The sequence below is a fragment of the Vipera berus genome, assembly GCF_964194415.1.
Source record: "Vipera berus genome assembly, chromosome: 1".
NCBI classification, from domain to species: Eukaryota; Metazoa; Chordata; class Lepidosauria; order Squamata; family Viperidae; genus Vipera; species Vipera berus.
Genome location: NC_138202.1, coordinates 205,495,148 through 205,520,951, shown reverse-complemented (window position 1 = coordinate 205,520,951; position 25,804 = coordinate 205,495,148). Strand labels below are relative to the sequence as shown.

The 25,804-nt window shown below is 39.9% G+C and overlaps 1 protein-coding gene across 5 annotated transcripts in view; it reads right to left on the bottom strand.

The window, feature by feature from the left end:
• GPCPD1 (glycerophosphocholine phosphodiesterase 1) overlaps positions 1–25,804 on the bottom strand; it is a 56,744-nt gene that overhangs the window by 4,881 nt on the left and 26,059 nt on the right. For 3 of the 5 annotated variants that reach the window (XM_081322484.1, XM_081322485.1, XM_081322486.1), the window contains 13 exons: positions 25,383–25,506; positions 24,644–24,890; positions 22,972–23,134; positions 22,469–22,601; positions 19,413–19,467; positions 15,939–16,031; positions 14,923–15,000; positions 13,513–13,552; positions 12,442–12,503; positions 10,790–10,855; positions 6,865–7,001; positions 5,827–5,962; positions 5,296–5,456 (listed from right to left, as the gene is read on the bottom strand). In XM_081322484.1, coding sequence (XP_081178610.1) covers positions 5,296–5,456; positions 5,827–5,962; positions 6,865–7,001; positions 10,790–10,855; positions 12,442–12,503; positions 13,513–13,552; positions 14,923–15,000; positions 15,939–16,031; positions 19,413–19,467; positions 22,469–22,601; positions 22,972–23,134; positions 24,644–24,890; positions 25,383–25,506 — 1,495 coding nt within the window. Of the gene's footprint in view, positions 1–3,836; positions 3,850–4,555; positions 4,658–5,295; positions 5,457–5,826; positions 5,963–6,864; positions 7,002–10,789; positions 10,856–12,441; positions 12,504–13,512; positions 13,553–14,922; positions 15,001–15,938; positions 16,032–19,412; positions 19,468–22,468; positions 22,602–22,971; positions 23,135–24,643; positions 24,891–25,382; positions 25,507–25,804 lie in introns of those variants that run through there. The other 2 variants (XR_014025787.1, XR_014025786.1) reach the window with 2 other exon arrangements.

Here is a 25,804-nt window from a genome sequence, read left to right as displayed (position 1 = left end):
CAGACCATGAGCTTCTCATTGCAAAGTTTAGGCTTAAACTGAAGAAAGTAGGGAAAAGCACTAGGCCACTCAGGTATGAATTAAAACATATCCCTGTTGAATATACAATAGGTGTCAAATAGATTTAAGGAATTAGATTTGATAGACAGAGTGCCTGAAGAACTATGGACAGAGGTTCGCAACATTGTACAACAGGTAGCAACCAAAACCATCCCAAAGAAAAAGAAATGCAAGAAAGCAAAATGGTTGTCTGAGGAAGCTGAGGAAAGGAGGGAAGCGAAAGGCAAGGGAGAAAAAGAAAGATTGAATGCAGAATTCCAGAGAATAGCTAGAAGAGATGAGAATGCCTTCTTAAATGAACAGTGCAAAGAAATAGAAGAAAACAGTAGAATAGGGAGGACCAGAGATCTTTTCAAGAAAATTGGAGAGATGAAGGGAACGTTTAATGCAAAATTGGGCATGATAAAGGACCAAAATGGCAGGGACTTAACAGAGACAGAAGAGATTAAGAAGAGGTGGCAAAATTAGACAGAGGAACTATACAAGAACGAGCTTAATGTCCCTGATAATCACAATGAGGTGGTCACTGACCTCGAGCCAGACATCCTAGAATGTGAAGTAAAGTGGGACTTAGAAAAGCTGAGCAACCACAAAGCTAGTGGAGGTGACAGTATTCCAGCTGAGCTATTCAAAATCTTAAAAGACAATGCAGTAAAAGTGCTACACTCAATTTGCCAGCAAATTTGGAAAACTCAACAGTGGCCACAGGATTGGAAAAGATCAGTTTACATTCCAATTCCAAAGAAAGGCAGTGCCAAAGAATGTTCAAACTATCGCACCATTGCACTCATTTCTCATGCTAGTAAAGTTATGCTTAAAATCCTACAAGCTAGACTCCAGCAGTATGTGGATCGAGAACTACCAGAAGTACAGGCAGGATTTCGAAGAGGCAGAGGAACTAGAGATCAAATTGCCAACATACGCTGGATCATGGAGAAAGCTAGGGAGTTCCAGAAAAACATCTACTTCTGCTTCATTGACTATGCTAAAGCCTTTGATTGTGTGGATCATAACAAACTGTGGCAAGTTCTTAAAGAGATGGGCGTACCAGACCATCTTATTTGTCTCTTGAGAAACCTATATGTGGGCCAAGAAGCAACAGTGAGTAACTGGACATGGAACCACTGATTGGTTCAAAATTGGGAAAGGAGTCCGGCAAGGATGTATACTGTCATCCTGCCTATTTAACTTATATGCAGAGCACATCATGAGAAAGGCAGGGCTGGATGAATCAAAAGTTGGAATTAAGATTGCCGGAAGAAATATCAACAACCTAAGATATGCAGATGATACCAGAAAGTGAAGAGGAACTGAAGAGTCTCTTGTTGCGAGTGAAGAAGGAGAGTGCAAAACTTGGGTTGAAACTTAACATTAAAAAAACCAAGATCATGGCATCCGGCCCTCTCAATTCCTGGCAAATAGATGGGGAAGAAATGGAGGTAGTGACAGATTTTATTTTCCTGGGCTCCAAGATCACTGCAGATGGGGACTGTAGCCAAGAAATTAAAAGACGCTTGCTCCTCAGGAGGAAAGCCATGGCAAATCTAGACAGCACACTAAAAAGCAGAGACATCACCCTGTCAACAAAAGTACGTATAGTCAAGGCTATGGTCTTCCCAGTTGCAATGTATGGCAGTGAAAGTTGGACCATAAGAAAGGCTGAGCGCCAAAGAATTGAGACCTTTGAACTATGGTGCTGGAGAAGACTCCTGCGAGTCCCTTGGACTGCAAGGCGATCAATCCGGTCAGTCCTAGAGGAGATCAACCCTGACTGCTCTTTAGAAGGCCAGATCCTAAAGCTAAAACTCAAATACTTTGGCCACCTAATGAGAAGGAAGGACTCACTGGAGAAGAGCCTAATGCTGGGAAATATTGAGGGCAAAAGAAGAAGGGGACGACAGAGAATGAGGTGGCTGGATGGAGTCACTGAAGCAGTAGGCGTGAGCTTAAATGGACTCCAGAAGATGGTAGAGGACAGGAAGGCCTGGAGGAACGTTGTCCATAGGGTCGCGATGGGTCGGACATGACCGCAGCTAACAACAACAATAAATAAATAAAAGTAAATTATTGGTCCTCATGTGTTGCAAATTAGCTTTTTTTTTAAAAAAAGAACTAGTTATATGCTGTTTGTATGGCTTTAAATTTCTTTTCTTGCTGTGCTCTAACACAGGGTCCCCAATCCCCAGTCTGTGGACTGGCACTGGGCCACGGCATGCCAGAAACCGGACCGCGCAAACAAGCAAAGCTCCATCTGCGGTGATGCAGGTAGTACATGTAATCAGGCCCCCCTCCGGTCCATGGAAAACCTCTTTCCACAGAACCGGGCCCTGGTGCCCCAAAGGTTGGAGACCTCTGCTCTAACATGTGCCAATTCTGTTTCTGAATCCTTATGGAGCAATTCTAAACTCAAAATAAGTTTGCTAATAATCAACTGGATTGTGCTTTCAGCATAATAACCCACATTTGGAATACTAACATAATACAGAATAACTTGGTGACTTACCTATTTATCTTACACCAATGGATAGGAACATCACTGCTGGATGGTGATACTTAATAAGATGATTTAGTTTTGTCTTCCAAATCTGAACACTATTTTACGCTATACTTTTGTATGCCTTTGAGTCAGTGTTAACCACTGCATTTGGACAAGCACTAAATGGTTGGTCAACCAAAAGACTGATGGTTAGTTTTCTATTCTCACAGAAAAAGTATGCTAAAATTTAAAGTCTTGAGTATTTAATAGCTGAACAGTAATATGGAGGGCAGGGATGCAGATGTTGTGGCATCCAGATTGGTTGACAGATGGATTATTCCGTAGAATGATTAATTCATTCCAGACCCATTGCCTCCACTATCCTCAAAAGTTTGCAAGGCATTATAGTCTTCTTACCCATGATCTTGCCTATGCCTATTCTACAATGCACCAGACTGTTTATTTCGTAGAATTAAAAATGTTCCTTCCAAATAAAGATCAAACGATTAGCACACAGAAGGACACATCAACAGCCACACCTCAAATCGGATAAATAGAATTGTTCTGTCTCTGTACTGTTCTTCACAGAGGAAGACAGAATCATTTACAAAGGAATAAAAACACCCTTAACTAAAACCAGCTCAGTAAAAGAATGTAATGAATATCCTTAGCATTATTATCCTGATCTCAAATAGAGAAAATTCTGCTCAAAAAACAGAAATTAGAAAGCTGAAGGTCAACTAGATTTTTGGGACATAACCAGATTTTCAAAATCTGTGAGGCCACGTGGGATATCTTCTCTGAAACTGATTACATTCATAACATCCTGTAAGTTTAGTACACCTCCACCTTTTGCCAAATGCCAGCTATTGTCCCCCTCCTCGCAAGCAGTGTAAACACACACCCACCCACCCCACATAAAGCGGTTATTCACAACATACATTAGCATGATGAAAGTTGAAATTTGGGTTTGGGACTGCAAATGAAAAACTTTATTTGAAATTTGTTGCAATCAGAAATAGCTGTTCTACTTTTTCAAATACTTCACCAACATAATAAAAGCCAAGTAACTGATCATTTATTATCAATGAACCTCAGTGCATCTTCCTCAGAGAATGTAGGGATGTGCATGAAATAAAAACTTGCCAAACAGTTCTGAGTTGGCTGCAATTTTGCAGAATCAACACCTAAGCCATTCTGGTTGTTCTGAGTTGCAACCAGGGTAAAGCTGGTACATTTTGTTCCCTCCTACTTTTTCACAGCCTTTGTACTTTTCCACTCACCAATTAATTGTCCTAGTGCCTTATCTTGTCCTAGTGCCAAAATGAAAGAAAAGCTCATGGACAGCTGTGGTTATTCAAACAGTCCATACCCATCTTCTCAACTTCCCTTCCCTTAATTACTGATTTCCTTGCCCTTTTCTCACTTTCTTCAATCCACTCAAAACTCTTTGGCTCAGAACACAAGTTTTTGTACATGGATCAAACACGTTTCAGTACAGAAATAGACTGCCTGAAATTAACTGTTCAATGACATGGAATGATTCATGCATACAGTGCTTTGCATGTTACTGGATGTATTGGAAAGGGAATCCAGAGAAAATACTTACCAAAAGGTAGAGATTTAGATTTAGAGTCTAGTAATTTCTATGACCTGATCTGGATTTAGAGTCCCATATAGATATACAAATATAAAGAATCCCTTGACTCCTGATGACTACATGACCACACCCATGTAATTTACTGACCAAAATGCAGAAATGACTTATTCAGCAATATTTGTTTGACTTCCCAGTATAATCTATTGCTTTAGGAATTCATGATAATCCCCCATCCAAGTACAAATCAGCTTTAATGCCGCTTAGCTTTTTTTTCTAGATTAGTCAGGGTTGCTAGGAGTTAGTCCTATGTAAATGCATATTTGGAAATAAATGTTTTAGATCTGCTGCTTTCTAAATAATTTGATACAACATTGAAAAGAACTATAAATTTGGCCTTGGCAAATGTTTCATTTAATTACCAGCCTGATGCAGATAAAATGCAGACTATCTGCCGCACGTTTGGTGATGAGAAGTGCATGTACATTTATCCGTTCTTCCTTCCTCCTTTTAAACAGGGAACCCTGAAGCAAGTATAATTGTTACAATACGCTACTCACACCATGGCAAAGATGGTTGCTCATTTGCATACAGTTAAAATTGCATACACTATTTTGTATTAAGTATGTTCATCATTCCTATTAGTGACTTTATATTAAGTATTTGGTTTCAAAACTGAAAGTGCAGATGACATGGCTGCAACAGGATGATAATGATGTCTTGTTAAACGTGCATGCTGCCCAACACTCAACAATAATAATAATTTATGAAATGTGCATGCTGTCAAGACTCTTCAATAACTCTGGGCAGTTCACCATGATCAAAGAAAGAAATTATAATAAAATCAATAAAAAAATAAAACAAAGGTATAAGATAGCAAGTGCAATGAAGTGAGATTTCTCATTCTCCCGCACGGAAGGCCTGGATAAAGAGCCATAGTAGATGTAAGCATGGAGGGTAATTTTGATCACCTGGGTTTATTAGCAATCACCTGGTGAAGAAATGCAACTGATCAACTTAATTCTTAAATAAGAACACAAATACTGAAATAAATTTGTTTCCATTTATAGTCTGTTCAGTCATAATAGGGCCCAACTCAAAAAATGCAAACAGTTTAAATGTTCACTATAAATTACATGTGATAGTTAGGATGTTGTAATACCTATCATACACCAGACCATGAACTCCGTATTCCCTCAGTTTCTTCCTGTTCTCTGGGTCGTTTGCTTCGTCTCCCCAGCAAAAGACAACTAAGCCTTTAGATATGGCATGGTCAATATACGATGGAGTTTTCAGCAACTCTTCAGCATGTGCGTTAATACCCTGGAAAAGAAATACGAAGCATTAAATACACGTACAATGCAAAGATCAATTTGAATGCATCAGAAATGGTACATGTGATTATGTTTATAAAGATACTGTGCAGTCATTACAGTACCCTTCCAGTATTTAGTTTGTAGGAGAAAAAATGATAGTCAACAGTCTATGCAGCACTTCAGAATACACAATCATATTCATCTGTAACCCCCTGAAGTGGTTATGAGAGTGGTTGCTTTAAAATGCAGCAGAATAGGATTAGGTCTGCATTTAATGGAGATCTGGAGATCAAAACTGCTGTGCTGTCCAAGCAATGGACAGGGGGGGAAAATCCCAAACAGTTGCCATGAAATCGTCTTATTGGTTTATGACTTACCAGCAAATTTTCAAAGAGTGCAAAACTTGTAGCAATCGCTGTTGTACGGCATCTGAGATCCATGAGTTCTGGGTAAGTATCACATTTCCCTTGAGTTAGGAACAATATAGGATACTTATTTTGTTTTTGTCTGACCCTAGAAAATTAAAATAAGATAACATTTTTATTATCTTCGGTATGGTTCTAATAACACAACTATATTTTTTCTCAATGTAGAATATTTAGAACAATTAATATCACTTAAGTACATAAAAATGGCTACGGAGTATCTTACAAAGTGTTCAAGTATTAAGAAAATTAGAGTGAAGTTATGACCGCCACCTTAGTAGCCTGCCTAACCAAAGATAATGGGGAATGTACTCCAGCAATTGTTGAAGGTCATAAAATCCCCAGTTGCTAATTCGTAAAGAATATGAAATATTCTGAATCCCTTTTCTCAAGTAAAAAGTATTGTGATTTTGAAGTTCTCTTATATTAATAAAAAAAAAACCAGTACCAAAATCCAGCAAAGTTATACCTGTAGGAAACATTACCTTTGACAAGAGTTTCTTTTGAAATATTCAGTTTAAAATACCACTTGTCTATTGTAATATTTTTATTTGGGCTCTTAAAAAGATAAAGATTTCATTGTTTAAAAACATTTAGGTAATATTTTCTACATGTGTAACTTTCCTGGATTTTGGAAATACTTTTTATTTTAGAAGAGGGGCTCAGAATAATTCATATTCTTTAGGGATAGGAACTGGGGATTTTATGGCCCTTCAACAATTGCTGAAGTACATTCTCCATTATCTTTGGGCAGGCTGGCTACTAATTTAGGATCGTCAATGCTGCAATAGATACGCTTATTCCCTGGCTTAGAAATTTCAAGCATAGTAACGTAAGGATTGTTGACACATGTCTCTTTCTATTGGCATTTTGGGGGAGAGGGGGAGAATGTGAATCTTCTAGTTATTTTACATTCTATTGATATAAAATATTTCTATGATAAAATTACTTAATTGAAATGGCCCTTAAAAGTATTTTCATTAAACTCACATTGTGCATATATCTGCATCAAATGAAGAAAATATAATCCTCCTTTTTCCAGCTTTGAGCAGAACAGTCTTCAAAATTATATCTAGATAGACGTTCATGTCAAAATAAGTTGAAAGGTTGCCATCCCACACACCATCCTACAAAAAATAAAAGCCACAGGGTTAATGAGGTTTTATGGAGAGACATGGATTTAGATCATGATTAGACAATGTCTTTTGATATATAACTTGGCTCTCATTCACTGAAGTTATCAGTGGACCAAAATCTCAATTCAATGGAACTCCAATTAATGGACTTCAGGAACAAGAGACTAAATTTGCATTTAGGCTCTACCCCTGAAATATTAGAGAAGTTGTTTTCAAGGTTTGTTCAGACAATTAATGTTACTTATGAGATTTTAGGTAATGACAAAATGTTAGTATCACTTACATCAATTTACATCATTTGTTTATGTAAAATTATATATACTAATGCAAATGATATAAAAAACATAAATAAGAGCAATATGAAGTGAATTTCAATCAGCCTAATAAATATTTGGTCATAAAAGACACTTCTTGCCACAAAATGGTCTTGTACAGAGGTTTCACTGTACAGTATAGAATAGTTATTTTACAATTGAAGGTCAAATCAGCAGATGAATATTTGGGAGATTTCCCTTTCTCTCTATATAAACATTGTGTAGTATGGAATTAGTCAATAGCCAATGCTGAATTTTTACCTGGAACACGGACAGATGGCATATCTCCAAGTCATTTTTTCATCTTAGAAGAATATCTTCGTTAACAAGGCTCCCCTCATTCACGATTTGATTGAGGAGGAATGTGCGGATCTGGTGTGCATTACAGAGACTTGGTTGGGCTCGGAGGGAGGGGTTCCTCTGACCGAGTTATGCCCTCCAGGTTTCCGTGTGCTACACCAGCCACGGGCTCAGGGCAGGGGTGGTGGGGTGGCGGTGGTTGTCCGGGAGACTTTATGTCCGCGGGAGACCACCATTGTCCAGATGGCCGGGAGTGAATCCCTCCTCTTGAGATGTGGTCCTCGGGCTCAGTTGGGCTTGTTGCTCACATACCTGGCACCCAGCTGTGTGGCAACAGCCCTGCCCGAGCTGCTCGACACTCTCTCAGGGTTGGCGGTGGAGTTCCCCAGGCTTATAGTTCTGGGTGACTTCAACCTGCCTTCACTGGGAGGGTCGTCTGAGTTAGCTCGGGAGTTCATGGCCTCCATGACGGCCATGGGCCTGACCCAAGTTATTGAGGGCCCGACTCATGTGGGGGATCATACTCTCGACCTGGTGTTCCTGTCTGGACAGTGGTTGGATGATCTGGGAGGGGGTTCACCAACCATTGTTCCCCTGTCATGGTCAGATCATTATCTCCTGCGGCTGGTCTTCCGTTATGCCACCCCCCGCCGCTGGGCTGTGGAACCGACCAGGTGGTTCCGCCCCAGGCGCCTAATGGACCCGGAACGGTTCCAGAGGGCGCTTGGGTCTATACCCATCACCCTTACCCACAGCCCAGTCAATGCCCTGGTGGATGCCTGGGAAAGGGCGGCCGCCGGGGCACTTGACTGTGTTGTACCCTTGCGACCTCTGACCCGGCGCAGATCCCGCTGGGCTCCGTGCTTCTCTGCGGAGCTCCGGGAGATGAAGTGTCGGAGACGGGGTCTAGAGAGCGGTTGGAGGTCCAGCCGATCCGAATCTGACCGATTACAGTTAAGAACCTTTATAAGGTCTTATCTTGCGGCGATAAGGACGGCGAAGTCTAACTACTTCGCTGCCCTCATCGCGTCCGCAGATAATCGCCCGGCCGCCCTGTTTAGGGTAACTCGCTCCCTCCTTAATCAGGAGGTGAGGGAGGATCCCTTACGGGGACGAGCCGAGGAGTTTAGTCATCATCTGGCGGACAAAATCGCTCAGATCCGGACCGGTCTGGACTCTGACTGGGCAGAGTCTGACGTGGAGGAATCGGACGGTCTTGAGCATGTTATCTGGACTGAGTTCGATCCTGTTTCCCCTGATGATGTGGACAGGATCATGGGGAGGCTGAGCACCACCACCTGTTTGTTGGATCCGTGCCCCTCCTGGCTAGTTTATGCGGCCCGGGAGGAGACACGAGGCTGGTTCCAGGCAGTAATAACTGCTTCTTTGAAAGAGGGTGTCTTCCCTGCCGCCTTGAAGGAGGCGGTGGTGAGACCTCTCCTCAAGAAGCCTGCCCTGGACCCAGCTGTTTTAAATAACTATCGTCCAGTCTCCAACCTTCGCTTCTTGGCGAAGGTTGTTGAGAGTGTGGTGGCGCATCAGCTTCCTCTGTTCCTGGAGGAAACTGATTATCTGGACCCGTACCAATCGGGTTTCAGGCCCGGATACAGCACGGAGACGGCATTGGTCGCGCTGGTGAATGATCTCTGGAGGGCCCGGGACAGGGGTTGTTCCTCTGTCCTGGTCCTATTAGATCTCTCAGCGGCTTTTGATACCATCGACCATGGTATCCTACTGCGGCGTCTCAGGGGGTTGGGAGTGGGAGGTACCGTTTTACAGTGGTTCTCCTCCTATCTCCTGGGCCGTTCGCAGTCGGTGTTGACGGGAGGGCAGAGATCCGCCCCGAGGCCTCTCATTTGTGGAGTTCCTCAGGGGTCGGTTCTCTCGCCCCTCCTGTTTAACATCTATATGAAGCCGCTGGGTGAGATCATTCGTGGTTTCGGGGTGGGGTATCATCAGTACGCTGATGATACCCAACTTTTTCTTTCCACCCCGAACCAACCCAGCGATGCCCTCGCCGTGATGTCCCGTTGCCTGGAGGCGGTCCAGGTCTGGATGGGGAGAAACAGGCTTCGTCTCAATCCCGCCAAGACTGAGTGGCTGTGCATATCGGCATCTCAGGTCAACCAGACTATTCCATCTCTAACGATGGGGGGTGAGGTGTTACCCCCCGTTGATAGGGCTCGCAATCCTCCTGGATTCACGACTCAATTTTGAAGACCATATAGGAGCCGTGACCAGGGGGGCTTTTGCCCAGGTTCGCCTGGTGCGCCCGTTGCGACCCTATCTGGACCGAGATGCCCTACGCACAGTCACTCATGCGCTCGTGACCTCCCGTTTAGACTACTGCAACGCTCTCTACATGGGGCTGCCCTTGAGGACCACTCGGAGGCTTCAGCTGGTGTAGAATGCGGCCGCGCGAGTTGTGATGGGGGTTTCTCAATACTCCCATGTAACACCTCTACTCCGCGAGCTGCATTGGCTCCCAGTTGCCCTCCGGGTGAGATTCAAGGTGCTGGTGATGACCTATAAAGCCCTAAATGGCTTGGGTCCGGGATATCTGAGGGAACACCTGCTGCCTGCATCAAGCTCCCTTCGTTCAGTGCGCTCCCACAGGGTCTTCTCAGGGTGCCACCGGTAAGAGATTGCCGGCGGACGACACCCAGGGATAGGGCCTTCTCAGTGGGTGCGCCTGCCCTTTGGAACCAGCTGCCAGTGGAGCTGAGGACTGCCCCCGACCTCCGTTCATTCCGACGGGACCTGAAGACCTGGCTCGAAGAGCTCTCTGGCCCAGGCTGAGAATTCTAATTTTAGCTTTAATCTTATTTTAACTGGGGTTTTACTTATGCAGGGACGAATATAATTTTTTTTAAATCTGTTTTTAACTTTTGTATCTCTGTTTTTTAATCACCCTGTAAACCGCCCTGAGTCCTTCGGGAAAGGGCGGTATATAAATGTGATAAAAATAAATAAAATAAATAAAATAAATCTTCCTTACACCAAACTACAAGCTCGTGTGTATATATTGGTTTTAGTAACAGACAAACATTGAAATGTCTTAGTACCTTCCAACACTATTGCTCTATAATATAACCATTGACTTAAAGGAAATAGATAAAACTTAAGGTTTATGTGAACACTGTATATTAAGAAATTGATTCTTACCCTTTGCTGGCAGATCCATTTGACTTCTATATTAAATCCAACATCTTCAGGAATCAATTCTAATACCTGGATAAAAAAAGGAATTCCAGGAATATAAGCATTACTGTTCAGGCCAAGTATAAAGCCTTGATTTACAGACCCTCATTTAATGGATTTTGGCAGTTACAGGCAAAATCTGAATTTGTAATTGGTATATAATTTATATATATTCATGTAAATTATCATTTTGCATGCACAATTTGTAAATTTGACATTACATGGTTGATCAGTAAAACTGTATTAACTTACCTGTATTTAGAAGTGATTTTTTTTGATCTTGGGAGTTATTTTAGAACCTATAACAGTTGTTTTTGAAGACTTCCAAATAACTACAAATGGCAACTTGAGAATCAATTGGATTCTCAAATATTCTATTACATTGTAATGAATGCCACATAGGAAATCTATCATCACATAAAAATAGGTGCAACCAGTGAAAGAAGGAAATTTTAACCCTTATCCAAACTGAATCCTCTAAAGCAGGGGTGTCAAACTGCCGACCTGCAGGCCGGACATGTCAGGATGAAACTGCGCCCACTCCATTGCCGGCAATGGGGAAAAAGTTCCGATATGTTGCGTGACGTACGAGTTTGACATATCTGCTCTAAAGTCTGTGCTCTTAAGTTTAATGCTACATTGCAAAAATTGATTCTTAAAAAATAAAATATTTATTAGGTTTACTTCATAAATAAATGCAGTTCGCTATATTAACTTCCTATCTTTGCATTAACTTAATCAGCTTTCATTAAAAAAATTCTGAAGATTTTCTATTTATAGAAATTTAAAGAAAACGTGTATGAAGTTAACTGATCTAATTTTTAAAAATCTGTTTCTTGAATCTGCTTTTTTTATCAGTTTAGCGCACTGGAATTTTCTCTACATCGATGCTCCAAGAGACCTATTTGACATTATCTTAAAGAATTTCTATTGGTTTCAAAGATTCACCTTTTGCAATAGCCACCTTAATGTTTATCTGGTGTTTGCTACCTGCTACCTACCCTTGATTTATTTTCATTGATTATATGTAATTTTTAAAATTAAGTTTGATGCATATATACTGATTATTCATGCCTTGAGTATTATTTATTTTTTATTTATTGAATTTATATACCGCCCTTTCCCGAAGGACTCAGGGCGGTTTACAGGGTATAATTTTTAAAACATTAATACAAAAATTAAGACCAATTTAAAAAAGATTAAACTAAGTCCCTGCAACATGTAAAACCCCAGTTAAAACCCAATTAACTATACTAAACTATATAAGACCCAATTAACTATACTCATACTACATGTATAATATCAAATTAACAAAAGAAATGCTAGCAGAGTTCCATGAAGCAGACACTGGAATCACTGTCTATAATCTATCTTTAGCCGCAAGCATTAGAAGCATAAAAGTTCAGCTCTCGATTAGGCAACAGATTTAAAAATACTTACAAACCAACAAAAGCAATAAAAATTATTTACATCATCTTGCTCATTATCCACGATAGGGCCATATATTATTTTAGTATTATTTTTAAACTATGGGATTATTCTCTTGGGTTTTAATACCTCTGGTATATTCTATTTCAAAGCTTATACTAAAATGTACAGAATAAATGGTAGCTTACTGATTGTAAAGAAGGGAATGGCTGCATCTCAGAAGGTACATTTTCATCTTCTTTCAACGACTCTGTAGAGAAGGAATATAAAGATGAAAGAAAAAAATTAAATAAAGGGCACCCAATTTCAACATTTTATACAATTATAAATGATAATTCACGTAGTCTGAGGCAGAGATGTCCAATTGTTTCATCTTGGAGGCTACAATTCACATGCCTAACTGTTAATGGATCAGAAATCTTTCAATGTATCTCATGTCAATGGAAGGGACACAACTGCAAAAGTAGGGTCCATTATTAGATTTGAGGATTATGGGTGAAAGTAGGAGACTCTGCATTCTCATCATTTTTATATCACTCTTTCTAAGCATATAAATCACACCATCAACTTTTCAACATTCTGCCATGCATTTTCAGGGCCAAGGTCTCAGGGAGCTTCAGGAACTATCAATGAAGCTGACACACTACCCACCCATTTATAAAGGCCAGCAATTTATTGCCCCATCTCTAGAAATGTCAGTGATCTTGCTCCAAGGCAGAGCTGTAGTAAGATAAATGCAATAGTGGCTAATTTAATGATAACAGCACATCTAAATCGTTCCTATTAATCTTCTTCCTTGACTTTTCTGAATGCTAAAAAAATCATACATCAATAAGCATCTCTTATAAACCCCACCTTAAATGCCCCATAAAATAGGAGGGACCTAGACTAAAAAACATCTATGCAGTAATTGCCATTCTTCCAATATCTCAATTCAGAATTATCAAAATGTATCAGATATACTGTTCAGGAAAACCAATTTCAAAGGGATACTACTAATTTGATTTTAAAAACTACTGTATGTTTTTCTAAAAAAAATTGTGGCTTATTGCTTTATTAAAAAATAGGAGAGTAAAACACTAAAAACAGGGGAGAGGTCTTATGAATAGAAAATATATTTTGCATATTAATAATGTTATATTATAAAATCTACTCCCCCTAAGCACACTACAAACTACTGAAATTAAGCAGCAAGGTCATTAATGAATTCATAAATATGCAGTGTGCAAGCATGACAAAGAATTTAGATTTCTACATACCTTGACTATTTTTAGATTTCAATGCAGTCACATGTGTCAACTACAAATTGAATAAATAAATATTTTAGAAATCAACGTTTATCAAAAGTAGCAAAACCTTTCAAGCATATTCATTTTCTGAACAGTATCTGTAAAATTTTGTCCTAAAAATAAAGACATAAACTGCCTACCCAGCATCACGAGTTTCTTGACATAGAGTCAAGAAACATAAGAGTCTTATAAATGTCAGTGTCAGGAATGTGTATATAAAATTTCTATCCTGCCAAGTTTTCACAACTGCAATGGCTTACCACAGAATATTCAAACATTAAAGTACAATAACATTAATTATGAAGGCTCAAATTATCATCTTTAAGACACGTAATGTGAGGATCTAACTCCCTAGAAAAGGCTCAAATGCTGAGAAAGGTGGAAAAAAAAGAGAAGACAATCAGCAGTAAGGTGGTTGGACTCAGTGGTGATGAGTGCACCACTGGAAGACCTAAAGAGGTTAGGAACAGAACATTATAAGAGAAAATCTATGTGATCTCGAAGAGCTGATGCTGCTGTGATAGCACATAATCAATCAAACATTAGTTAATAGTACTTAATAATGAGAAACAGTCATCCAAATAGCAACAAGAGCCTTGGTGGAGCAGTGGGCTAATGCCTCCTTAAGTAACACCAGCTGCCTGCAATTAGTGCAGGTTCGAGTCCCACCAGGCTCAAGGTTGACTCAGCCTTCCATCCTTCTGAGGTAGGTAAAATGAGGACCCAGATTGTTGGGGGCAATAAGCTGACTTTGTAAAATGCCCAGGGCCCCCCCCGAAAGCCCTAATAAGCAGGCATATACATAGAATGAAGGCTATTGCTAAGCACATTGATTTGTGCTTCTTAGATTGTAAGCCGCCCTGAGTCTTCGGAGAAGGGCGGGATATAAATGGGATTAAAAAAAACAACACATCACAAACATTCTTCAAAACCAAGTCTTCAAAGTTTTCAGAAAACAATCAGTGAGGGAGACAGCCTAATTTTTCGAGGGGGTTTGTTCCATAATGTAGGCACCATGATAGAAAAGCCATCCAGACCCTAACAGCTTCCAGGCAGGAGTGGAACACCATTTCTAGCAAGGCCTGAGATGGTAATATTAAAATGAGCATGAGCAGTATATTAATAATTTTGCACCCCTGTAACCAGATAACCTCTCCCGGCAGCTTTATGAAGATATGAAATACAAAGTTTGAGAGAACCTTTGAGGTACCTCACAAGCGAGAGACCACTGGGCCAATCTCATATCTTCCACTGACTGGAACTGCCCACTAAGACAGGAACAAATGGTTTCCTTAACCGTAGGCAGCCCGGATAAATAACATGTTACTTGGTGTATTTTTTGAGAAATACTTAATGAATCAAGTCAATACAATACCGTACCTTTAATAACTTCAACTGGGGATATGTAAGCTCTTTAACTGCAATCTCAAATAATTCCAACGGATCAGCTTCACTTTTCTTTACAGAAAGAGTGAAAAATACAGGTAGGTTATAAAGTCACCGAATATTAGAAATTCTTCTAAGGCTATCTGCTAGGAAGTAGATCTGCTAGTTAAGGTACCAGGTTAGAAATCAGGAAAATATGAGTTCTAACCCCACCCCCCACCCCACCCCTGCCCTTAGGGATAAAAGATAGCTGGGCAATTTTGGGCTAGACACTCTTTTAGCTCAACCCACTTTACACGTTTGTTGCTATGGGAAAAAATAAGAGGAGGAATGGGGTTTGTTTACTGCCTTGAGTTACTTATAAAATAATAAATAAAGGTAAGATTTTAAAAAAAACCTAATAAATAAATTTAATAGGCCTTACTCCCAGACGAACATATACAGATTATGCTTAAAACTTAATGTTACAATTTTTACTAATTCCAGCATTTTTGTAATAACTATTTATACAAATTTGTACGAAGGAATCTATATTACATATATTAATTAAAAAAAGAAGTAAAAAAACCCTGAAGCTATTAAGTAAGGTAACATTGAGGATAATATTAAAGGTTACCTTACTAGGAATTTCATGGTGTTTAGATACGGGGGGGGGGGGAACAAACAAACAAACAAAAAAACCAAGACAAAACAGCAAACTCACATGAAAGACAGTCCTTTGTTGAAAACCACATATTTTTTTCCTAATTTCCCATTTGAGACATGTTACTCTAATAAATATCCATGTGATTTATTCAGATAAATAGCTGTTTTAAACTTAAATGATTTATTGTAACTTTAACCTTGAGTATCGAGAGAAGGAAATAAATAGGTAAAATACAGTATTCTGAAAAAGAAACCATTAATTGAATTGTATTGCTAAAAACAATGCTAGCTTCTTGAGTTAAAACCATGTAGACGTTTTAACATTAACTAACATAAACTAAAACGTGTAAGATGAATCGACGTACCTTTTTCATTGCAATGCAGCAAGTAAGATCGTGATATATAATTGGGATGAGATCTCGAGAAAGGTGCACATCGAATTCCACAAAGGCTGCTCCCTAGGTGAAAAGTGAGGAAGGGGGGGGGTGTTAAACAATGTAGAATTTAGAAGCTGAGTAGAAAAAAAGAGAGGAGTTCTCTCCCATTCATTCCAAGCCTGTTACATTATTTTCATGTCACCCTTCTTGATGGAATCTGGTGGCTCAATGTATGCTTTGAGAGAAATGCCAGGAGCCACACTTCTAGAAGCAGGAAGGCCCAGCACACAAAACTAAATTTCATTTTATTTTCATTAATAGGCATTTAATTAACTAAGTCACATAACATTTATTTAATCCCTCATGAAATTGAAAATTTCTTCCATCCTTCCCATTGAAATTTATAATAATTCAAAACCAGCTTATTGAGATTCTGTGGGGGAACATTTTAGGTACCCTCAAGCTATAACAAACAAAAAGTTCAAGCAATGTTCAACATTATCCCCCTTCACAGAATTCATAAATGATCCCTTGTTCTTTTACCATGCATTAAAATTCCCTTAGGTACGTAATTTGGGCAAGAATTCTAAAATAATTCCTTGACTTTGAACTGGATCCACAGTGCCTCTTTCACAGATTCAAAGCTGCCTTCAACTTAGAATGAGTGGGGAGACCTCTTAGAATAGGTCAGGCATAAATGCATGAAAAAGAAATGTATGAAAATTTAAGATCTAGAACAACTATGTCATTCATTCTTTCCCACAATTTCAATTGCACCTCTTCTAAAAAGTAATAAACTTTTAAAAAGTTTTCCAATGACATAATGGCTGAAGAAACTGGTGCAAATGGAGTCAATTTCCTTCAGTGAGAGCATCAGATAAGCTGACCATGTATATATGGTTTCCAGAGGAAATGAACCTATTATCAGGGACACAACAGATATTTAATTTTTTGACAAATACTTTTTCTTATGATACTATTACTGCTTCCCCAAATGTGCTATGAAATAATTTCTGATATTTAATATTTTTTCTCGATTTTGTTCCATCGTGCTTACCTGGACCTATATAGTTATTATATTTTAAAGATATTTTAAAGATAAGGTTTCCCCTATCCAGTCATGTCCGACCATAAAGAATGAAGATCATCTCCGTTTCTTAGCCAAGACAGCCAACATTGTCCACTTCTGTGGTGGTGTGGACAACATGACTATACACTGAGGCACAGATAACACTGTTACCTTCCCACCAAAGTAATAACAATTTGCATGCTTTCAAACTGCTACGTTGGTAGGAGCTGGATTAAGTAACAAGAGCTCACTCTTTAACCACTGAGATATCCCGTCCCATTATATTTTATATATTGCATCAACTGACAATTTGCTGGCATAAGATACCTTTTAAGTAAACAATCAATATTGACTTTTAAAAAAGAATGATATAATTTCAGTGTCTTCTTAATTTTGTGCTTATATGCTTTTGCAGCCCTTCTTTTGCCTTTTGTGTGGAGGGCTTGAATCATATAGCTAGAATTTTGAGGTAGCTATTAGGTTGTAAAGTATTTAAGAATTTTCCCCCACTCTGAAAATTCTCAAGGCAGCAGTTATAATTTTACAAGGATAACATTTGGGATAGCACTAAAACCTATTAAAGGGTTAATATGTTAAAATCCCAAGCATAGCAACATAAATTTTTCATAGAAAATGTGACAATTAAAATATGTAGAAGTGGACGCTGCTTTTCCACCAATCTTTTTATCTTTTACATAGGTGCTGTATAATTTTTGTTGTTGTTAGCTGCGAAGTCGTGTCCGACCCATCGCGACCCTATGGACAACGTTCCTCCAGGCCTTCCTGTCCTCTACCATCTTCTGGAATCCATTTAAGCTCATGCCTACTGCTTCAGTGACTCCATCCAGCCACCTCATTCTCTGTCGTCCCCTTCTTCTCTTGCCCTCAACCTTTCCCAACATTAGGCTCTTCTCCAGTGAGTCCTTCCTTCTCATTAGGTGGCCAAAGGATTTGAGTTTCAACTTCAGGATCTGGCCTTCTAAAGAGCAGTCAGGGTTGATCTCCTCTAGCACTGACTGGTTTGATCGCCTTGCAGTCCAAGGGACTCGCAGGAGTCTTCTCCAGCACCATAGTTCAAAGGCCTCAATTCTTTGGCGCTCAGCCTTCTTTATGGTCCAACTTTCACTGCCATACATTGCAACTGGGAAGACCATAGCCTTGACTATATGCACTTTTGTTGACAGGGTGATGTCTCTGCTTTTTAGTGTGCTGTCTAGATTTGCCATGGCTTTCCTCCTGAGGAGCAAGCGTCTTTTAATTTCTTGGCTACAGTCCCCATCTGCAGTGATCTTGGAGCCCAGGAAAATAAAATCTGTTACTACCTCCATTTCTTCCCCATCTATTTGCCAGGAATTGAGAGGGCCGGATGCCATGATCTAGGTTTTCTTAATGTTAAGTTTCAACCCAAGTTTTGCACTCTCCTTCTTCACCCGCAACAAGAGGCTCTTTAGTTCCTCTTCACTTTCTGCCATTAGAGTGGTATCATCTGCATATCTTAGGTTGTTGATATTTCTTCCGGCAATCTTAATTCCAACTTTTGATTAATCTAGCCCTGCCTTTCTCATGATGTGCTCTGCATATAAGTTAAATAGGCAGGACGACAGTATACAGCCTTGCCGGACTCCTTTCCCAATTTTGAACCAATCAGTGGTTCCGTGTCCAGTTCTCACTGTTGCTTCTTGGCCCACATATAGGTTTCTCAAGAGACAAATAACATGGTCTGGTACGCCCATCTCTTTAAGAACTTGCCACTGTTTGTTATGATCCACACAATCAAAGGCTTTAGCATAGTCATTGAAGCAGAAGTAGATGTTTTTCTGGAACTCTCTAGCTTTCTCCATGATCCAGCGTTATGTTGGCAATTTGATCTCTAGTTCCTCTGCCTCTTTGAAATCCTGCCTGTACTTCTGGTAGTTCTCGATCCACATACTGCTGGAGTCTAGCTTGTAGGATTGCTGTATAATTAAACTGCATAAATATCCCACTGTCAATTTCTTTTGCTTTTTTAAGAAAGAGGAGACAATAGTTGTAAGAAATGAAAAGGAAGACCGAACATTGATGTTTATAAAAAACTAATCTATTAATTCATGCGTGCCATTCAAAAGCTAGCATAAAAAGAAGTATTCTACTATGTTTCCATTAAAAAGTCACATGCTATAATTGGAACCCAGGATAATTGCTGACTATCAACAGCAGATTTGGGGAACAGAAGAAGAGGGGGCAATGGGTCTCTCACTCTTATATTGAGGGCTTATCAATGGCAGAAAAAACATTAGTTGGATTCCAGCCAGTTCCTTTCCAGTATGGATCATTTATTTACTTGCAAACAGAAATTTCTAAATTTTAGTATGCAAAAAGAAATCTATGTTTTTTAAAAAAAGTAGTATACATACATGTTTAGCAGCATTCTTTAAAGAAGCAATGGTATTTTCTCGGATTTTAGCAAGTCTGAAAAGACCCACATATAAAGAAAGTCAGTACAAATACAAATAAAACAGATATGATCTTACAGTATGTAAAGATTCATCTTGTCATGGTTTCCCCTGCTATTATAAATATAAAATCTTATGCTACAAAATTTTCTATTTCTTAAAAAAAACCAAAACCCAAAAATATTACTGTATTCAGTAATTCAAAATTCATCAGTTAATGATATTACCATTATAAATATTTTATTACTATAAAATAATTAATAATAATAATAATAATAATAATAATAATAATAATAATAATAATAATAATAATAATAATAATAATAATAATAATAATTTAATTTCTATACCGCCCTTCTCGCGAAGGACTCAGGGCGGTGTACAGGGCAATACAATAAAATACAACATACAAAAATTAAAAAAAATATTAAATATTACAGCCCAATTCAATACATTAATACAATAACATTAAAATACCCCTAAACCCATCAGACCAGGCCGGCTTGTTCAAATAAATATTTTTTTAGGTCATGTCGGAAGGAGCGAAGGTCGGGAGCCATCCGGAACTCCACCGGTAAACGGTTCCACAGGTCTGGCGCGCCCACAGAGAACGCCCTCCCCCTGGGGGCCGCCAGTCGACACTCTTTGACCGACGGCACCCTAAGGAGGCCCTCTGTGTGGGAGCGCACTGGACGAAGGGAAATTGATGCCGGCCGCAGGTGCTCCCGTAGGTAACCCGGACCCATGCCATTTAGGGCTTTATAGGTCGTAACCAGCACCTTGAATCTTACCCGGAGGACAACCGGAAGCCAAAGCAGCTCGCGGAGTAGAGGTGTTACATGGGAGTATCGGGACACCCCCACCACAACTCGCGCAGCCGCATTCTGCACCAGTTGGAGCCTCCGAGTAGTCTTCAAGGGCAGCCCCATGTAGAGAGCGTTGCAGTAGTCCAAACGGGAGGTCACGAGTGCATGAGTGACTGTGCGCAAGGCATCCCGGTCCAGATAGGGCCGCAACTGGCGCACCAGGCGAACCTGGGCGAAGGCCCCCCTAGTCACAGCTCCTATATGATCTTCCAAAGAGAGCTGTGAGTCTAGGAGGACACCCAAGTTGCGAGCCCTATCTACGTTACTTGCTCCAAAGGTTTTAATTTATGAAGTCAGTTGAGGAGTAAATATTTGGGGAACAGCACTTTGGAATATTGAATTGAAGTTCCAGCTTTTGCCTCTATAATTTGACTTTTCCCCTTCAGACAAGTGAGGGGAACAAGGGATCTTATTTCATGCAGACTGTACTCAGCAGTAACACATTAGACCAGTGGTTCCCAACCTTTTCCATACCCCGCACTTCTGATATTTTCTTGCCCCTCTTACAAAAGTTCAAAATAACGGCAACAAATTATGCATGTACACTATATATTTTTTTTTGAAAACCCAAGTTTTCCGACCCCCTGGAATATCATCTCGCACCCCCGGGGGGGTGCAAGTACCCCCGGTTGGGAACCTCTGCATTTAGACCCTTCTATCCTTCCTCACACAATACATTATTCTCTTTGAAAATCTTGAACTTCACCAATGTAAAAGCCCAAGGTTAAAATCACTTATTTTCTTTTATGGTTTTGATCAGGGGTGTCAAACTCAATTTCATTGAGGGCCGCATCAGCATTGCGGTTCCCCTCAAGGGGGCAGGTGGGTATGGCCAGGGTGGGCGTGGCTAGAGTGCGTATGGCCTACTGGGTGGGCGTGGCCAGCTCTACATCTTTCGCATCAATGGTGCCTGTGGGGGCCTGGGCAGGAGTGGGACAGATCTGAGGGTCTCTGGTAGGAGGGTCTCTGGGCCAGGGACAAGGCAGTGGGGGCCGTTCCCTCACTGTTTCCAGGATGGCTTTGCGGGCCACATAAAACCGCCGGCCAGATCCGGCCCCCGGGCCTTGTGTTTGACATGTCTGGTTTTGATGGAATCCTCCTATGTGAAGCAGCAGCAGCAACCATAATACAGTGGCAGATTTCATACCTGTATGGTAGAACATCCATATGTTCGATTGCTTCATATAGCAGCTATTGGGTAGGTCTCCATTGCAGGACCACAGAAGAATTAACAGCTTTGGCTATTTTAATTCCTTGAGTGGTCATTTTTGAATTCATATGCATCAGTTTTATGACTGCAGAAAACTCAGCTCAAGACTTTCCAGAACTTACACTATTATTCATAAAGACCCCTGCCCTTAAACTATATCCTACTACCAAGCGCCATGTCTGCTGAATCCTTTCAGTTCCTAAGACCAGCACAGTAGGAAAGACTACTAATGTCAGGGAAATGCAGGTTGCTTGAATTTACAGATGACTATTCAAAAGAATTCCACCACAGACAATCAATTCATGTAGTCTCTACTGCAGCTAGTTGTTGTACTTTCTAAAATTCACATACGTAAGTATTATCTGGAGGATCTGGTCGTCATAAGGTGATCAAATGTCTGTGGCCATCTGACAGAGAAATATGATCATGAAAGGCTGGCAATATTGTCATCGCTGTGGTTGAATGAGTGTGCTCAGAACAGGGTACAGCGATTTGGAAGCTCATTGCAAAGCATGAATTGCCAGAAATCACTTGAAGAAATGCTAGTGAATAGACTACCCTTTAGATTGGCCTTGGTAGGCTAGAAATAAATGATGGTCTTGGTGAAATAATGCTACACCACCCAGGTAAAATGGCGGATATCAGAAGCACGAAGCAATGTTGGAACGACTACAGGCTGAATCTCTCACTCCCTATCAACACTAATTGGGACGTGCCTTGAAAAAAGGAGCCAAACCAGCAAAAGACTGCATTGCCCAGCCCCAAACCCCCAGCCAGCTCAAAAGGATACCTTAGTTGATGGTATTGAAGGTTACGGTCATTTGTGGGCGTGAATTACAATATAACCCAAGTCTAGGATCTAAGAATCCACTGTCCCCGCCTTTCATACAGAAGACTTCAATGTATGAATTTATAATTATAATTCAATCAGATGAGCTTACTTAGTTGTAGTTGTAGAGTTTCCAGCGCCCCGATGCCCAACATCCAGTCCTATTCTTGGCTTCCAGTATTTGGCATATGAAGCTTCCATATCACAGGAAATCCCATTAATTGGCTTAATAATTATATAGTCCACTATGGAAAGATAGTAAATAGAATTGTTTTTCTGATTCTTCATTTTTAACAATTAAGGTCCATTTCATTTAAGTCCACTGGAAAGCAACCCAGCTTCCCAAACCTGAACAAGAAAGATATACGTACACTGACAACAATAATCACTAAACAGATCCTAGTTATTTTCATTGCACACAATGCCTGTCTTCCTTAAAATTGCCTCTTGGTGCTCTGGTGGAGTCATCAGATTATCACCCTCCCTTCCGGCATGCATATAATTCTATCAAGCGCTAACCAGAATCAATATTTAAAATTCAAATAGTGGGAAATGTTTTAGCCTAAGTTCATGTTTGCAATCGGCACCATTTTTTTTTTTAGAAATTAAGCATACCTCTAACTTTTCCAATTGTTTTTCGTGAAATTCTGCTCATAATGGGAAGTGTGAGAATACCAGAACTCTTTCCTGATTCTCCAAGGGTGGAAGATAACAGACAAGCGGAGCCCACATGGCCTGGAATTTCATCTCCTTGGATAACGGTTTCACTAAGATCTTCCTATAATTACAAAGTTATTGGGTATTTAAAGTTATTATTTTGCTTATGCAAGGTGAAAGCGTTTCCCTTAAAATCAGCTTTGCCTAAAAACAAAACTAGAAAGGTATTCCATAAGACAAGAAACAACAGATGGAAACTAACCAAGGAGAAGCAACCTAGAACTAAGGAGAAATTGCCGAACAGTGAGAACAATCAACCAGTGGAATGGCTTGCATTTAGAGCAAGGGTGTTAAACTGCCAAAGCCCGGGGGCCAGTTGCATCATACGGAGGCTGCACCCACCCCAGCTCCGGCAATGCAAAAAAAAAAAAGTTGTAATACGTCACGACACATCGCGTGACGTGGCAAGTTTGACACCCGTGCTCCATCACTGGAGGCTTTCAAGAAGAGACTGGACAATCATTTGTCTCAAATGCTATAAGGTCTTCTGCTCAAGCAGGGGGTTGGATTAAATGACCTCCAAGGTTCCTTCCAACTCTGTTGTTATTCTATGTTTGGTGTTTCATTAAAGCCATTTTTATGTTTGATTTATAAATAACTCAACTTGCCATTATTTTCAAACCCCAATGCTAGATTGAGAGATTTAAAATAAGATTTTCTTTAAAAAAGGGAAATGATCTGCCTAAGCTCTATACTCAATACTTTTGAGAAGGGCTAGTGAACTGTGGTGTTGACATTTAAGGCAAGAGAGATTGCTACGTTAAGTGAGATGAGGCCAGGTATAGATAACGTATTGCAGTCTGGACGTTTTGATCCATAGCTTTATTCAGGCATCACCAACAGGTGACTGTGGAAACGATAGTTCAAAATATCTGGAGGATACTAAGCTGCTTACTCCAACATTAATTTGAGGTTTGCTCTATATGTTATTATGTATTACTAGACAGTGTTACTGAAACAGAGAGGGAGAAACAGATCTTTCCAGTCCATAACATTTAAAAAGTTTCAGGTTTCCTATACATACTAAACAAGAACTTTAAATAAAAATTGTAGTCTGATTTAGGATGACTATTCACGAGCAAACATCTCATTCTCTGTTAAAAAGGTAAAGGTAAAGGTTCCCCCTGTCACTGCACATGCGTGCTAGTCGTTTCCGACTCTAGGGGCCGGTGCTCATCTCCGTTTCAAAGCCGAAGAGCCAGTGTTTGTCCGAGGACGTCTCCATGGTCATGTGGCCGGCATGACTAGACGCCAAAGGCGCACGGAATGCTGTTACCTTCCCACCGTAGTGGTCCCTATTTTTCTACTTGCATTTTTACGTGCTTTCGAACTGCTAGGTTGGCAGAAGCTGGGATGAGTAACAGGCGCTCACTCTGTTACGCAGCACTCGGGATTCGACCCGCCAAACTGCCAACCATCTGATCGACAAGCACAGCGTCCTAACCCACTGAGCCACCGCGTCCCACCATTCTGTTAGGGCATATTTTTTTTAAAAAAATGTCTGATCATCATCAACACTCATTAAACATCAAAACAAAAAAGCCAAATTTTATACATAGCCAAATTTTACCTCAAAAAAGTCAAAGATTAATTCAAGGTTATCCGGTACCATGGTCTGTATAGTATACTCTGTCCAGCGATCAGGCTGCAGACCATATCCACATTCAGGCTGAGAATGTCGAGACTTGTATTCAGTATCACTTATAAGTGAAATCTCTAATGTATTTGCCATTTTATGTTGAAGCATAGGTGAAAGTCTGTCATCATCATCATCATCTTCCTCCTCTTCCTCCAAACCTTCAAGGGTGAGTTTCACTCTGAACAGTTAAAAAAAAAGCTAAGTTTGAAGTAGGATACATGATTGATTAGCTGCTCAGCTGCCCTTCAAAGTCCAGCATTAAAAAAGTGACTACTTTTATATCTTACTTGATGTTTTTCTAGAAGCATTTTAGTGACCATTATGGAAAACAAGAAGCTGAAAGAGACAAGCTCCCAATTGATCCAAATGTGAGTCACACAAGACGTCCAAGATTACTATAATAGTATATTTACTAAAAAATGTACACTTTTTTCCTACACTTACTAAAAAGTGATGTGTGACTATGCTTATTATAGGTTCAAGGGAAACAGTTTTAGAACTGTAACTTCAGTTCTCCCACTGAGAATTGATGTTGGCACTGACTTTATTATTGCTTTTTTGAGAAAATCCACCCAAAGCCTATACAAAATGTAAGCACGTAACAACCACTACATTATAAAAGCAAAGACAAACAGTTTAATGAATGGTAAATGGACTAAAATAACCATACCTAAACCTAGATTTTTTAAATTTTTTCTTCGTTATTGATACAGGTGGTTTTTCAGAAAAATGTAGCCGTAGCCTTATTTCTGTCTGACATGTCAGCCATCCGGAATCAACGCTCTCCACATCATCTGACAAAGCAACAAAAGTTATATTGAAAAATGATCTTGCTACATTCTGAAATGTCACTAAAACTCATCTAAATAAAAAATCTGGGTACTGTATACTATGGATAAGCTGAGAGTTTTAGGGTAAAAAATTACAGCCAAAAAGTTGTGTTTGGCTTAGCCACAGATGGGCTTAACCACTAGTATAGACAGTAAGTAATAGATACCTCTTTATACTTGTAGCCTAGTCCATCTGAGAACAAGCCAACCCTCAAAATTGTAACTGTAATACCATGAAAAGTGAACCACCTATGGATAAGCC